This window comes from Opisthocomus hoazin, chromosome 21, assembly GCF_030867145.1.
Source record: "Opisthocomus hoazin isolate bOpiHoa1 chromosome 21, bOpiHoa1.hap1, whole genome shotgun sequence".
NCBI classification, from domain to species: Eukaryota; Metazoa; Chordata; class Aves; order Opisthocomiformes; family Opisthocomidae; genus Opisthocomus; species Opisthocomus hoazin.
In genome coordinates, this window is record NC_134434.1 from 15,876,583 (window position 1) to 15,893,488 (window position 16,906).

At 42.8% G+C, this 16,906-nt stretch overlaps 1 protein-coding gene across 12 annotated transcripts in view; it reads left to right on the plus strand.

The window, feature by feature from the left end:
• The window catches only part of TNRC6C (trinucleotide repeat containing adaptor 6C), a 339,037-nt gene that overhangs the window by 244,578 nt on the left and 77,553 nt on the right, over window positions 1-16,906 (plus strand). For all 12 annotated transcript variants that reach the window (XM_075441217.1, XM_075441221.1, XM_075441219.1 and 9 more), the window contains 2 exons: window positions 3,323-3,422; window positions 4,354-4,375. In XM_075441217.1, the coding sequence (XP_075297332.1) occupies window positions 3,323-3,422; window positions 4,354-4,375 (122 nt within the window). The remainder of the gene's footprint in view (window positions 1-3,322; window positions 3,423-4,353; window positions 4,376-16,906) is intronic.

The window sequence follows — 16,906 nt, forward strand, 5'->3', positions numbered from 1 at the left end:
TTTGTTATTTTTAAAAGGGATGAATAAGCCTTTCTGCAACAGGCGTTGACAGAACATAGCCGTAGTTGTCACGTTGCTCTGACCATGACCTGCATTTCTTCTTGCTCTGCTATTCCGAGAGAGCTCTGAAGCATGTGTACTTTGAAGAGAACCTTGGTTTAGATTTGGATTTAATAAGCTAATTGCAATCTGTTAAAACAACACTTGATGCTGTAGTAAAACTCCTTGCTCTGTACACGTAAAAATCCCCCGTGATTCTGAGACGCCAGATCCACGTATGTGAAAAACACAAACCCCTGCAAGAAGATTCTACGACACTTCTGGTTTAAATCGAATGAGCTTTGTGTTCATAATTTTTTTAGCGTATTTGCTGTAATAAAGATTAAGTTGTCGCTTAGGAGGTGAAACTGCAGCATATGCCTTTGACAATGTAATCAAACTTTATATAGCAATGTTTTTATTTTTTATTTTGCTCTTAGATTTTCTGCCTAGAAGTGACAGCAAGAGTTGCCATCTGAGAGGCCACTTGGAGCTTTATTTCTATTTTAAGGATATTTAACTCATGTATTCAGAAGTGTCATTATGTAAATCGGTTCTGAAAATTGAACTCCATTAAAAATTATAGTATCATTTTCTGAGTTAATCTGAGGCTATTTTGATCTCAGAAATGAAACGAAAAAACCAAACCAACAAAACCAAACAGATTTCCGCTAGGAGTGGCACTTCTACCTCTTATGTTGTAATTGATATGATAATGGTATATGGTAATAAAATACATTGTGTTTTTAATGGAGCAAAATGTTTGCTCTTTGATTTGGAAAATCCTCTGACATGGTGTGTTACCTGCAGAAGGGAGTGAATAACATAGAATAGTGCTGGGGAAACATCGAAACAGAACCAGCTTTAGAGGACAGAAAGGCTGGAAATGGAGGAGTTCGTAGTGCAGTCCAGTCTGAGTCATGAGGCTTTGGCAGCCAGGAAAGGAATTTGACATTAAAAAAAGCCTAGTAAGAACGTTGGGACGTGTCTACCTTTACAGTTTAAGGAAAACTGCAAATTAAGCCAAGTGGTGGGGGTGTGTTTTGGTTTGTTTTTTTTTTAATACGGCACTGACTATTAAAAGGGAGTTAAGTGTAATTGTGGTGTTCTGGAATTGCTGTAATGTCGTGGGGTTTCTTAAGTAGTGGCAAGATGAAACCGAACAGTTTCTCATTTTGCACTGACTGGTTTCATTCACCGGCTTTAAAAAACCAAAAAAGGCTAGAACTTCAGTTTAGGAGAGTTCACTTGGAAACGGGGGCTGTGTAGATAGTCTGAGGTGGGCAGCCCTGAAAATGAAGGGACGGGGTGGTGGTACTTTGTAGTTACTGAAATCCTGGGGACTTCTGTTCTCCTCTGGAGCCAACAGGAATGAAGTCGCCTACTACGGTTTCAGTTCAGTTTCTTTTGGTAATGTAAGTCATCACTTTTTGCAAAAAGGCCTAGAACACTCCATTTACAACTACAGTTTTCAGTACCCTTTTCTTAAGCGCGTTGCTAAGTCTGTGGTGCAAATACCCACCGGCAGCTCTTAAGAGCAGAGGTTTCTCAAACACTGACGTACACTGCGATGTTTGCAAGGTGGCCCCTTGGAACTGGCAGAAAGTTGGGCAGTCACGCAGGTGATGCATTTTTGGTCACGACAGAAAGTGGTTCAGGTATTTAACATAGAGATACCTAATGCCACTCCGGTGTCCCGACCTCCAGATGTGCACCAGGCACCTCCAGATGTGCCTGACCTCCAGCTGCTAGGCCAGGCTTTGGGGCTTGCCAGTCTGTCACTGGGGTAAATAGTTGAGTTCTGTGAGCTGTCTAAAAGAGCGTTCACACCGACGTTTAGACCTCCGAGTTGCCTCCGGCGATGTGGATTGCCCTGGGTAACACACGGAAAGGGAAGCTGCTTGTGGTTTTGTCTGCAGCACCGTGCAGGATCTCTGTAACCGTGAGAGCATCTGCAGTGGCCACAATCGGTATTTTCAGGCAAGTGAAAAAGCCGAAAACCAGAATGGTCTTCACCAGCCAAAATCTCAAAAAATTGGCTGCAATATTGCTTTTTTATAAAAACCAAAACTATGTAAGAATGTGCAAATTTATTAAAAGGCAAATAAGAGAAACCGTTCAAGGGCGAAGTGTTTGCTGGGGAGCGTTTGAAGACACTGGGACATCTGAAGAGCGGCTGTTCCTCCTGGAGGTGAAGAGCCCTGCGTCCCCCCCCGCCCCAGCAGACCCGTGGTGATAAAACAGCTGAGCAAAGAATGCTGTAACTGAAAAGCCCTTTTTTAACAACAGGGACAAAAATCCAGACGAAAAGGGGAGGGGGGCTGTAGGTTTTGGCAAGTTAAATTAAATGTAAAGCATTGAGTTAGGCCAACGTTAGGCTAAAAGTGATCTCGACGAACAATTGGAAGACATCAAATCTAATAATAATAATAATAGTAATCATTTCAGCCCATCAGAAACAGCATTCTCAGAACATCTGTATGGCTGATAAATGATCAGGACCTAAAGAGCTGTCAAGGAAGATAAAACAGTTATAGAATGAATTCTATTAATGACTTACTTGCATTGGTATTTATTTGGAAGGATATGGGGAGGTTCGATGTTACAACCATTTATTACAGTGATGGACAAAGAAAGCGTAGGGGTTTCAGATAGATTTTCTTCTTGATTTGGGACAACTTAGGTTAAATTTTAGCCAAGGTGCTGCTGGAACAGTCTTGTTTTGTACTCATGCAGATTCTTCAGCTAGAACTTACAGCAGGAACAAAAAATATGATGATTTGAATTTATCAGGGCCTTAGTTTACAACTGCTTGAGAACAAAATTGATGCGTATGAGAAATTAATATGGTATGTGTTTGATCAAAAAAAGAAAAATAGTTGGAAAATAATATACTTGCTCATGATCTTGAAGGTACACTGTGAATTGTAGCTGCTGAAAGCCAGCAGTACCTGCATTAATTACCTGAGGTTTGTTCTTTTTTTTTTTTCCTGTTTTAAACTTTCTTTCCTAGCATGTCCTCGTATTAAGTAGTACTTTTGAGTGATTGTGGAAAGAGGTTCCAAATAAAATGTATTCTTTCTGAATTTTCATTGCCTGCTATTGTATTTGTTATTGGTGTCAATTTTGGAACAGATTTTGTCATGCTTTTATTACAGCATTAGAAGCAGCCTTTTTTAGACATGAGAAGTAGAAAATTAGCAGTATGTAGGTATGGATTGTTTACCTTCTTAGATAAATACAATCTTACTGAAAAACTCTTCCCGACCTTTCTTCTTATCAGGGAGAAAGAACAAGAAACACAAGAAGAGGAACATTTGATGGAAGAAAAGAAAAAGAAAAAGCAGGAAGAAAAGAAAAAGAAGGAAGGTGCTCAGAAAAAGGTTGGTTCATGTTACTGTTTTAAACAATTTATGTGTGATGTACAGATAAAGTTTCTGCAGCCTTCACTTCTGTGCCTAATTCTGGCAGAAGCGAGCGGTCCTGTGGACGCTGCGTGAGGCTGCGGTCGGTCCCTGCAGAGGCAGCAGTGGCAGCTCGCTGGCACTGCCCAGGCCGCTCCCGCCCCGGGGCCCGCGTCGCCGAGTGCCGCTCCTCCCCGCAGCGCCCAGTGAGCTGCGTGAGGCTCAGCTGGGGCCCAGGCGGCGGCGGACTCCGAGGCCGTTGCGCTTTGCTGTGGTGTGCCTTCTCCCGCCTCGTGTGCTGGATTACATGCTTAGTTTTAGTCTTAATTGGCCCTTAGGATGTGGGTAGGAATTGATCGCTGTCTTTTCCAGAATGAAAATTAGGCATCGTTAAAAAAACAAAAAGCGGGTGCTTCGGCAGGGGGGTTGGACTAGATGACCCACAGAGGTCCCTTCCAACCCCTACTATTCTGTGATTCTGTGGACTCCAAGCAGACACAAAAAGATGGGGCTTCACAAAACGTGCAGTTAATGTGTGTAAGCTGATGCTGTGTATGGATTCAGAGGGGTGCTGGACAATGTCACGGACGTTACGTTTGCTGAGTGTTACAAAGTTCATAACCGTGCTGTCCGGTTCAGGAGCCGCTGACCCTCGAGTGTCGGCGGGGTGGGTGGGTGGGCGCGTGGGACACGTGCTGTACTGTCCCTTCAGCATCTGCTTTTGGCTTCAGTCAGACAAGGGCAGCCATCCTTACCGTCCTAATACACGGGGTTAAACCAGCGTTCTCTGGTCCTTAATTGAACTGATGCCTGGTTGATGTGAGCAGTTTCTGCAGGTGCAGCTCTGTAGTCGCTAGGTATCATTCTGAATATTGACCAGCGGTTGATATGTTTTGTTCTTTTTTTTCAGGCTGCTGAACAAAAAACCAAAGGTAAATTCACGTTTATTCTTTGTGAACCATTTGATATTTCTGTCAGTTTGTCTAAAAAATGTGCTCGTACTTTTTATTCTTTGGGTCTTTTTAACGGGGACAGTAGATCTTCCTAAGAGAGTTCTGTTCTTAAAGTTTTGCTGGAGGAGCCGAGTCGATGTTGGGATTCTCAGCATGAGCTTTTTCCTTGTTTGTCTTGATGGGTATCTTATGGCACCTTTTTGACAAGAATATGTGGATTAAATTTCTGTGAAATATAACGCAACACGTCTGTTTTGTCTAATGTCAAGACAGATGTAGTTTTCTGTTTAGTTGTTAGGAGTTATTTATCTGTATCAAAGACAACTGATTGCTACCAAAAAGGGTAAATCTCCCTGCGTGCACGATTCAACTCCATGTAGCAAGTAAACTCAATTCACTGAACTTACGAGATTTCCCCTGCCACCACCACCATTTTTTTTTTTCTTTCTGTGTGGGTTTTCTGTTTGAGAAGTGAGTCGAATTGGTTTGCAGCGTGGGCCGGGAAGCAGCAGAGGTAAGCGAGGCGTTCTCCTTTTTGGGGCAGTGAACTCCCAGGTGCCCTGGGAGAACTGGTAATGAAGCTCTGGCCTTACACAAGGTGAGGAAGAGCGTCGAGGTGGTGCCTCTCTTCTGCAGCTGTTGGCTTCCAGTTATTGTATCTAGTCTGTCCTTTGAGTTACGTGGCACCACACAGAACTCAGGGCTGCAGAAGAGTTCTGAATGAGTTAATACGCACTGTTATTTATTGCTGGGTGATTAGGTGACAGACAGGCAAGGAGAGCTTCCCAGATTCCCAAAGACTGGGGATTAGAGAAGAGCCAAACCTAACATATGGGGTTGACAAAACAACTTATGTTTCAAACATTTTTTAGATATTTATGCAGCAGAAATTAAGTATTGCTTCAGTAATACTGAATTCAGAAAAACGAAGTCTAACTACATGATGAAGAAACTGTAACAAGTAATTTAGTGAACCTGTCCTTTTCTGTCCAAATTTTTCTTATGTAGAAAGTGTGAAATCAGAAAATTTTATCTGAAATCTGTTGCATCTGCCCCATAAAATCTCATGTAGTTTGTAACAGTGGCTTTTGCTTTCAGGAGGAGAAGGTCGCAGAAGTAGCTAAGTCCCTTGAAATCATAAGTACATGAAACCATTCAGAATTAGGATACATCAGAGCGATTTCTATCTAAATGGAATATTTCTCTTTCCACAGTATTACCTGTTTTGTTCTCTGCATCAGCTTGTTTCTGTGTGAAAAGGTTTCACTGTTCTATAATGTAGCATAATAACTTTTTAATATCATAATTCAATGGCAGATGGTTTTGCTGTCAAAGTAACTAAGTTCATTTTCACGTGTTAATACAATGGCTCTTCATTCCGGTTAATATTGAAACACAGTCCCCTCTGCTTTCCTCTGTGGGATATTATTGTTTCTGTCTTTGTTGTGACAGCTTTGCTTTTAATTGCTTGAAAATGTCAAGTTGAAGTTTTTAAAAGTAGCATGATAACAACTCCAGCTTTTCAGGTACGCCTCTGAGTGAGTTTCTTCCAAATTTGGGGCTGCATTTCTCCATGTGTTTGATTTTTTTGTTTGTTTGTTTTTGGTCCATTATCTTTGTATTTAAGCATCCTGTGCTACTGCTATAAAATATGAATTGGGAAGAAGACCAACAGTACAACAGTAAAGAAAGGTAGTTACGTTAAAGATGAAGCAGTTGTGGCTTTTATAGTTTTGTCTCTCAGGAAGCAAGAAGGCACCTTTTTATAGTTGGGCTTCATTGGGAAGAGTTGACTTGGCCTGTAGAGAAACCAGACCTCTCGTGTTCGTGGTCAGGGCGAGGGACAGTGGCTCCCGACAGGCGTACGGATGGCTCCGCTGTCATTTCCTGCGGCGGGCAGCTACCACTTGCTTTTAAGGCTGGCCTGTGGGAATGTTTGTTTTCCACTTCGTGATACTGTTCTCTTACATTTATCTTTAGGAAGGATGTACACAAGCTTGTGATAGGTATAAGGAATTACTTAAAATGTAGAAAATACTAGTTCTAAATTAATAAGAGGAAAAAATTGGCAGCACTTTTTTCAGAGGGTATTCGAAGTTGAGAGTAAACTTCAATGCAGTACTGCACCAAGTACTTTATTTTGATATGTTTTCAAGGTTGAGTGGCGAATGTTACTAGAACTACAAGGCAACACAGGGATTATCATTGACTTAGTTAATTTATCTCATATCTGGGACACAACGATTAAATTTATTGAACAGACAGGATGACACAGTGAAGCTGGGTGAATTGACTGCAGCAGGCACTGCGTGCCGGCGTACAGGGTGTGTTAAATCAAAGATTAAAACCGGGCTGGAACGGAACCTTTTGCAGAATGCCACTGCATCCAGATTCTGGTATGTAAGGTCTCTATAAATGTGACTTAATGTAGTTGCGTGTGGTAACTTAGAAAAAAATTTCTTTTATAGATGTGTCATTCAGTTCTGCAGCTGGGTTGCTATAGCAATGAGAGATGTTTACACCGTTTGGGCCATATTGGAGAAAAATCAATTATACAACAAGATGGGATGTGGAAGGATTTTTCTGTGTCTGCTTTTCAGCTGATTGGAGACAATGTGTTTATACTGTTTCTTACGTGCATTTAGCTGTGTTTTTGAAGAAGGCACTTTCCGCTGGAGGGGTGGGACAGCCGGTGGGACTCGATGAGCAGCAGGGAAGGTTACCCCTTTCGGTTGGCTTATTCTGTACTAGAAACCTGTGCTGCGCTGAAGGTGCTTTTTAATTTTTGAATTGTTACTAAGATTTTCATTTATTTCTCTAGCACGGTGGAAAATTTGAAGATACTGCCCTGTCTAATAATTAGCTCGAATGCTTTCTATGTGTAGTTATAACTGCTGTAAGATGGCACTGGCTGTTGCAGGTTCGCTCGCTGGTGAGGCCTCAGGAAAGAGAAGCTGGTAAGGAGGAAAGAGGTTTCCTGTGGGGCTGGGTATAGGCGTGTTGTCAGTTAAATATTGCTCCAGGGCCTGAGGCGGAGCTGCGTGCTTCCGCTTGCGGTGTGGAGCACCCAGCCCTTCCAAAACAAACACGCGGTTCCACGAGAGGTGCGTGGCTGCTGCTGGAGTGCCTGCTCGGGGCTAGGAAGGGCTCCCTTACACAGCTCTTGTTTCTGTTTAAACAACTTGAATTGTTGTTTCTGTTTAAACAAGGATCCAGCTCATTTAAATCTTCTCTACGCAACGACCTCCTCAGTTTCTAATTTTTTTTCTGCAGCGTTGTTTGCGAGAGTATTTTTGTTAGTCTGAATCTTTTGTAAATACACCGTTGGCAGCAAGCGTAGGGAGTGTGTGAAAGGAAAAAAGATTCAGAGTGCTGATAAGTGGCTGAAATGTTTCTCAATTACTTGAAAACAAATAACAATAGTCGTCCTGTTCAGCTGGAGAAGGAGCTCTGCAGAATTAGATGAGGTGGGAAATGAACATGTTTTTATTGCGCACTGTGCATTGTACTTCCATGTTACTGTTCTTTTATGGTAATTTTTTTGAGAGCAGGACTATTGAGCACAGCCTATTAGTGTTTATTTTAAATGTGTAAACTCTTGCCAGTTTATATGCACTTGATAAAGCAACTTTGTGTATAAAGGCTTTTGTAATGAAAACAGTCAGCTGTAACTACCAATAACAGTTTTGTAGGGTATGGTAAATAGGCACTAGTACCTAAGTGGCTGTTACTTCGTCACTCCAGGGGCCTGCCCAGAGCGGTGCGTGTGACAGACGCTGCCCGGGCGGTGGGTTTTGCAGCCTGCTTTGCTGCTAGGCATCTCCCTGCGGGCTTAGCCAGAGCACAGGTGAGCAGTTCCTTGACTGCTTTACTCCCATCCCAGCTGAGTTCTGTGCACTTTGTCTAAAAATGAAGTTAAAATGCTGGTATAAAATGGCTTAAGTGGTTTGTTACTCAAACATCTGCCATGGTAATTGAAAGGCGAAGTATCTATCCAATTCTCCAGCATTATCTACAATGAAGGTAAGTGTTAAATCTGCAAGCGTAGAAGTAAAAATAGTTAAGTATATACCATTTTTAGTCTAAAATAGAATATATTTTTGTAAGTACTTGATTAGAAATGTTATTCTGGAAAATCCTTTTTCCCTTTACAGCAGAGATGGCCAGTCTCTGCCGCCTTGGACTTCATGATCCTTGTAGGTCTGTCGGAGGATGTTCATGGCGTGGGATCGTTTTTCCGAGGGGAAAATGGGAACCTGAGCTCACTGCTTACGGAGTGAAGCAGGACGGCTGAAGCTGGACTAGCTGGGATAATCCCGGGATTCAGCAGCCCGTCCAGCACTGCCCACCCGCTGTTAAAGTTGTGTGATGGGTCCTGAGCTGAGCATCGTTCCCTTCCGCTTGTGGTCTGTGGCTGGAGCTTTCCCCTCCCCCAGGCTGTCTGCGCTGTGTGTCTTGGGACTCTTCTCCATATGATGGTTTTAATATGCACCTTGCAGAGTCGGGAAGGTTTTCTGCAGACTGAGAGAATATTCTACCAAGGTAGAAGCTTTAATATGTTTTATTCTGGAGGACTTAAAAGAACAGAAAGCGTTTAACAGTGTGTGGTTGCTTGATAACCCGTTTGTGGTGTCGCAAACGTTGGCATACTTCCTGAAGATTCTTTTTAAAACTTGCATAGTGGTTTTTTTATACTAGAAGCGGTACTGTATATTTTTTCTGGAAGAACATGGTCAACTGTATTAGAAGTGGGAGTGAAAAGGATAAACGAGTGGATGAAAAGATCTGAGATCCTGTCCCCTGCTCTGGCATTTCTATTTGGATGACAGAAGTAGTGGCGTACCTGTCTTAAAAGCCACGTGTTTTCATTTCCAAATCAGCTATGTAGATTGTTGTGTAGTTTTAAATTGAGTCTTACGCTGCCCAGATGGGCTGTTGCAATGTGCTCTGCCTGTGTTTGTTTGGATGTGAATTCCCCTGGTGTAACCTACACTGAGTTCTGCTCACACAGCTGGGTAGCTCTGTGTACACAGAGGGTGCTCTGGCTGGCTGCGGTAGATGTTGCTGATGTTTAGTGGCAGCTCCATGGCAAATCAGGAAAACTAAACTTCTTAGAGACTCTCACAATATTTGAAGTAGAATTAGGACGATGTATAACGCAATCAGTCTTTTAAAAAAAGAAAAGTTCAGAGTTTTTCTAGTCTGTGTCATATTATTGTAGGAGCCAGCAGAGGTTTTTACTTAAAATTAGGAAAAGTGTTTCAGCCTACAGATCGGGTGTGATTTACAACAGACCTACAACCTCTGACTCATTGGAGTATTTATAGCTTATGCTTGAATATCTGCCTCTGCCATCTTGTTAGTGAAGTGCTGTGTTTGTACTGAACTGCTGAACGTTGTAGTGACAGAATGTGCCGTAAATCGTCATGGCAGGAGGAGCGGGAGCGCTGTAATAAGTTCTTCAATTAGATCTTAATATGCAGTCATTTGATAACCTAGTGATAACCTATTGCCAGACGTCAAGGCTTTATAACACAAAAATGTTTGCTTTTTGATAAACGTTATCATGGTGTTGTTTTGCTGTTATTAAACAAATATGAATTTGTTCTTATAACTGACTGAGATACCGCTTCTCTGATAGAGAATTAATTACAATTTTACAATCTACAAAGAATGGAGGATGAAAATAATTTGTAAAGTCCTTGCCATAATACTGGGTAAAAAGGAGTAGAAAATACAAGAAGATTAGAGCAGACAGGAGGAGAAATTTGCATATTCAAGGAGACAAAGCAAGAAGCATGAGCTGGGAGGCTTGGAGTTAACCAGTACAAAAAAAAACTTTGATTTTGTGCTTATTGTTTCAGGTGGGGTGGCTGTGACAAGCTATCTTGAGCTTCTGGTGGCGGTAGTTCGGTGCTATTTAACAGGCTTTTTGCTCTCACAAGTGTAAGCAGCGTCAGGAGTGTCTTACTTCAAATCAGCGTTGCCATCGTGAAGGAGAGAAATTTAAGGTGACGAGTAAGTGTATGGAGAGTCTTGACTAAACTTCAACCTATATTTGTCTTTGTGAGCGCATCCTGTGTTGGTCTTGCTGGTTTGCTGGTCAAAGGTGCCCAGCTAGTATTTAGTCATGATGTTTTCCCAAAAGAGCTCAAGTCAGAGATCTTTGATACTCGTAGTACTCCTCAGAGGTAGTTTTTATTCTCCTTAGAGATAGTCTGTTGTAGTTCACCATCATGCGGATTTGGGCGTGTGCTTATAAGTACAGACAGAATATTGCTCTAATCTTCTGTGTGGTTTGCCCTTTCTCAGTTTCCTCAATTAGGAGATGATCGGGGCTGATCAGATTGAGGATGGTAACAGCCTGACTGGTATATACTTAGTTTTAAAACCAGGTGAAAATGGGAGCTTTCAAACGCTAGGCACAGTTGATTGAAAGTATTTTCCAAGTGTTTTAAATGTCGTAAGGGTCGATACCCTGTTTGAAGGCAGTAGGACTGCAGGCTTTCATCAGATTTCTCTTTACATTGTCCATTGTCAAATGAACTTGAAGCCTGGGACGTTATCTCTACAAGAGTACTGTGTGAAGAGAGAATAAGGACAAATTAGATAACAGCAGTTTGGCTTTTCTCGTGTAGGCCTAATTGTCAGGGTGCCCCTTGGCGGTAATGCCTCTCGGACAAATCCCTGGCTTGCTTTCTGAAAAACAAAATAACTGCCAATACAGTTGTTGACAACTGTATATTCTAGAATATAAATTTTAACACAGATACACAATGATAATAGTGGTAGTTATGATCAAACTGCATGCTGGTTTATGGTTATTTATCTGCCCGCAGTGTGTGCTTTCACACTCAGCGAAGGACTGCGTTTCCAGTAATGGGTATTGCCTAATGCAGTGTATTTAAGCATGTCGACTGTGAAACGGTCAGGCTGGCACACGTTCTGGCATCGCAGCAGTTCAATGGCGTATATTCTGTTCTTCTGTACCAGGCTGCTTATCAGGTAACTGTTTTCCAATTATAAGCAGAACGTTGTCTGATACTTGTTGTCCATCAGAGCACGTGTGCCCCAGAACTAGAGCCCAGGTGCGTTTTTCCCTTTTAGCATGCCACCACTATGGTCTGTGTGTACCGACAGCGACGGACAGGGCGACACCCGGGACCCTGCGTCTCTTGGCGTGCTTTACCACCCAGCAGAGCCTGCGATTTGTTTTCTTGCAGGTGGCTTTGTAGCACAGCTCACCTCTTTTATCAGCATGATCCTGAACTTTCTAAACTGAAGTCAGTCATTCGCTGTTACCCTTCTTTTACAGAAACACATACACAAAGGCAGTTTCTTGTCTGCCTTAAGGACCGTCTCAGATCATTCTTTCATGGGAAACTCTGTTGGCTGCTGTGATGTCTTCTCTATGAAAACCCACCAGCTTTGGTTTACCGGCAGCATGCTGACCACTTTCCATTATTATTAGATTATCATCTTGTGACCTGGAGGAGGCTTGTATTGCATTTAAACACAATATCTGTAAGATCTGCAAACCGAAAGCCTGAAGACAGCTTCATCAGGAAATGTATTAGCTCAGTTTGATACTGATGGCTTGGAGATGTGTGCCAGCTTTCTAACACTTCTTGATCTCTTCCTTGGGAAGGATGAAGCCAGCTTTGAACTGTAACCCTAGTACACGCTCTTGGGGTAGTTACTCTGCAAATGCTGAAGAGAGTTATCTTGGGAAAACGAAGGAAATGAAAACGTGTTTTGATTCTTTCACACTGTGTGTGAAGCCTTTGGCCTGAGGGACCTTGTGTTCTCCTGTTGACTATGTGGTGTTGACATTCCTCTACTCTGAGAACCTCGGCTGCCTCTTGACTTCCCTGTGTTTTGCTAGATTATTTTGATGCTTTTCCTGAGTTGTTAAAGGTGGTAGCCCATACTTTACAAATCCTACAGGACTACTTAAAATGTCTGTTTAACCAGCTCACACTCTGGTAAAGGCTCTGAAGCGTTCTGGTCGGGTTTGCATCTGATCGTTCAGGTTATTCCTGAACTGGTTTAGGCAGTGTAGTGTGTATTAGCATCCTAAGAGGTGGTTACTCATGAGGTTGATTGTAGGCTCAAGATCGCTGTGAGAGGAGGTGATTTGCTTTTTAAGCATCCTGTCCTAGCTCTGTGGCGTGGCAGCAGTGGCTCATACTAAGCAGTCTTGTGGGACCTGCGTTTAGTAGCACCACTAAACGCTTTGGACGCTCCTCAGCTGCCTTGAGCGTGTCAGCAACTGTTATTGCTGCTTGCCCAAGGGGAACAGCTGAACTTGAGGCGTGATTCAAGCTCTCGATTGCCTCTTCCCACGTTAACAGAAGTAGTTCTCCTCTGTCCTATCACAGAGATTCTTCAAGATCCACCCTCCAGTTTTCAGGATGCACTTAGTGTTTCTGATGTAATTTCCAATTTGACTGCTTCTGCTGTCTGTTTTTCAGCAGTCTTTATAAAGCCGAACCTTTCACCTTTCCAGGGCCAGACAGGCTCTCAGAACTTTTGTTCTGAAGCACAGGAGTTACCAAGCTTCAGAACTGACCGGTCCTCCGTGAAAAATTCAGTTGTCACACTGAAGTCTTAGAATCACGGGACTAGGTATATCCCTTTAGGTGAGCAAGAAGGGATTGTCTTATCCAACTCCCCACTGTCAGACAGGCCCAACAGAGGTGCTTGAAAGATATTTTGATTATTTTTGGAAAGTCATTTTCATACTCAGTCTGAACATTGTGTCCTGTAACTTAAGCCCAATCTTTCTTGGCTGATTTGCCCAGTATGTGGAGAGTGGATCTTTCCCCTCCTCTGCAGGGGCCTTTTTGTATTCTCTTTTTTACTTAACAGCCCATTCAGTTTTTCCAGCATGATGCTGGTGTTTTCAAGCTGTTTTTCAAGCAGAATCACACTCAATCCCAGAATGGTAGGAGTCGGAAGGGACCTCTGGAGATCATGCAGTCCAACCCCCTGCTGAAGCAGGGTCACCTAGAGCAGGCTGCACAGCACCGCATCCATAATAATTTCTGTATCTCTTCTTTGGAAGTCCTTCCTGCTAGTCCAGAATAATTTTTTAAATATCTGTAACTGGAGGATTATTAGGTAACCTTTGAGTTAACCTGTGTAACCCTAAACTCCGCTTGCTTTAGGAAGCTCCTAGAGTTCAGATGCCCTCTGCTCTAATTCTGTAAGGATCTTGAATTGATAATGCAGACTTTCTTTTTCCAGCTCTCCCACTTTCTCCTTTTTGATCACTAACCATTTTCTCTCTGCAGGTAGTCCTCTGACTATAAATGTACATTTAAATGTATTATTTGCTTTAATTTCCCAACAGTTTCCACTGCAGTTGTTTAGACCTGATTGACAAACGACGAGAAAACTTCCTGACTGTGCTGGAGGTGGTAGGCTGTTCTGCTGCCTTTCCAGTTCTTCTCTGATGTACGTGTGAGGGAGGCCCTGCCCTTCCTTTCGCTCTGGCATCGGAGTACCGACTCTCTTCTCAACAAGAGAAAGTCTGCAGGGTGAAATAGGAAGAAAATAATGCATTCAATGCCATGTTTCTGATATAGGCTCCATCATAATTCATATCTTGCTCTCTGTCATCTTGCAAGAGTAATGATTTAATTTTTTTTGTCATACAGTTATTTCTAATGGTGTCCAAGAGTCGCTGCAGGAAACGAAATGGGAGGTCTTCAGCTGTCTCAGTTGTTTAGCCCTTCCTTCCCAGAAAGGATTAACCAGACTCTGGGTCCGTGTTCTTCACCTTTTTTGTCCCATGCCAACTAGCAAACTCCAGAGCCCACATCTCTGCCTCACTTTTCCTTCACTGTACTGGTCAGAAATCTGTTGTGCCTTGGTGTTCTGATGTACTATTTAGTGTACAGAGCCTCTCTGTAGCTGTGTCCAATAATTCCTGCAAAATTTTCCTTATATTGTACAATAAATGTACAGACCCCACTAAATTTGCTGAGGTGACCGTTTAGTGCCTGAGCGCTGCTCGCCTCCGGTTTGCCGGCAGCAGAGGCGGCTGATCTCTCAGCCAGGCCAGGTTTCGTTTTGCTTACTGTAGGTGAATGAAGCTTGAAATGTTGTTTCTCACTGTGGTCATCTGGGATCACTTTCGGCTTATTTAGAATAGATTTTTCAAAAAGATTATTTGTTAGCTTTGAATACTACAACTTCAGGTGCGTTTTCTGAGCATCTGGGAAAAGATCCTTTCTAAACTCCGTTGCAGAGTTCGTCCTTTTTCTGTTGGAGTAGTAGCAAGGACTGTGCTGGTAGCTGCTTAGGTCTCCCTGGGACGCTCTCTAAGTCATTCCCACTTCAAGAAAGAGTCTTCTGCCGGGAAAGTCACTCCACCTTGAAGAAGAGCTTCTGTCATGGTGGGCTGTGGTGGGGGCACAAGACAAAAAAGTGAAATCATGTCAAAATTTCACCTGTAGATGTATGGCTTGCTTATATTCTTCTGAAAAGAGAAGCAAAGAGGAGGAGGTGAGTAGAGAGTAAAGATGATTTTGTTTATTGACACAGAACTAAAACTCTTGAGAGGTTTAAAGGTATAGCAGCAATACCTGTTATCAAGTTGAAAGTTCAGTTTGAAAATGTATTTAAGATTCCAAAATACTAACTTACTTGCTTATATATCAGATAAGGTGTTCTCACTATCTCTTGGTGGTTTATGGCGTCCTGTCGGCTCAGTCGTGTTTTTGTGCCATGTTAGGGTAACGAAGTCAGTCCTGTGAGCACGCCCAGAGTTTCTCCAGTCTGGGCCTTGGCTACTGAATATGTTTTTGAATATGAAGACTTTGTGCATTTGTGCCTTATTGTGGTTACTAAGACTTTAAAAAAATCTAATTCTAACTTAAAATTTCTGGAAAATAACTTAGATACATAGCAACAATAAACACGTAAATCCCCGACCACGTTTTGCTGGTACCTGGAACGCAGGCGGGCTGTTGTGCAGCTTACCTTGCTCCGCTCCCTTGGATTGTTGCTGCTTTTCTCCACCCCTGCTTTTTGTATTTGCTTTTATGTCAGTTTTTTAACTGATACTGAGAAATTTTTTAAAAACACTGGTTTACCATGTTCTTTTAATGGCAGTGCTGACTGTCCTGCGGGTGTTAGCAGAACATGGCCCGACGCTGGCGCTTGGGCTGCGTCACGTCCGCCGCGCCGTGTGCTCCCTCTGCCGTCAGCCGCTGCCTCTCGCGCCGGAGCCGGGCTGCTCTGCGAGAAGTGAAGCAGGACGTGGTCTGGAGTTCTGAAAGGTGCTTCGTGTTAGCTAGGGCCTGCTTTTGCCTGAAGTATTTTGGTGAGTCTTTAATATGAGTTAAGATAAAGTCAGGGTCATCGGGACAGCATTAATGCCATCAGCTGGCAATTACAACTTGCCTGCTATTTGTACTGGGAACTGGGGGCATCTTAGACTTGCCTCCCAGCTGACTATTCCACTCTAACATGCAAGAAACTAATTTAAAAACGAAGTTAATAATATTTTGTTTGGTAGAGCTGTAAAGCCGTTCAGAAGCTGCTATTTTTGTGGCCTGCCTTGACAGACACGGAATTTTCATTCCTCTTGCTTTGCAGCTGGACTCAATGCAAAAAGCTTTTTTTTTTTTTTTTTTTTTTCTGGAAAAAGCAGAAATAAAACACCTTAGGAACTAGACACAGTTGTTGATGGCATGGGAATTTACCAAAAGCTTAAGTGTGTGTGTGTAAGACAAATCCTAGGGTGTCAGGTATTAAACCAAGCTGTGTTTCACAGGTGAACGGTCCTCAAAATGCTGGTGTTACTTCTTTTGGATGAGTCTAAGCACTTCTACGTGAAATAAATGCGTGTAATGTATAGGGAGTAATTATGTATTCCTTCCTAGTAAGGGGAAGACATGTGTCTAAAATAAACTGAGCAGAATTTTTGAATTAAAATGAAGTAATAATATTAAGTTATTATTAGTAATCTTTATTAAAACATCTTTAATTTCTTTTAACATTCGTGTAATAGAATCTGATTTACTGGGAGTGGCATTTAATTAATTTAATTCAATTTAGAGACTTAACTCTATTACATATTAGTACAGAAAATTACCTCTGAACAGTCATTTCTCACTGGTGACATGCAATAAGTTAATTTAGCTTGGAGTTCGTTTGGGTGCATTGTGAGTTCTTAGTGAAAGTTGCTATGGTGACAGCCTGATCAACCAGAGCTGTCACCTCGCACAACAACTCCAGCAGCCCCGCTCGGCGCAGGGAGCGCCGGCAGATGGGTGCTCGCTGCTCCCTGCCTCGGCCTGGCCCGGGCCCCTTTCCTGAGCCTGCTGGCGGAAATCTTCAGCGCTGCCAAGGCCGCCTCGCGAGGAGCAGCAAAAGCTGCCCCAGGAATGGCGGGTCCTGCAGGGACGGCCGTGTGCAGGGGGGTTCTGTCGGGCTGTGCCCACAAACTGAGCTGAGGGGCTGGGGCTTGGGCTTCTGGGGGGGGATTCGTTCTTTATT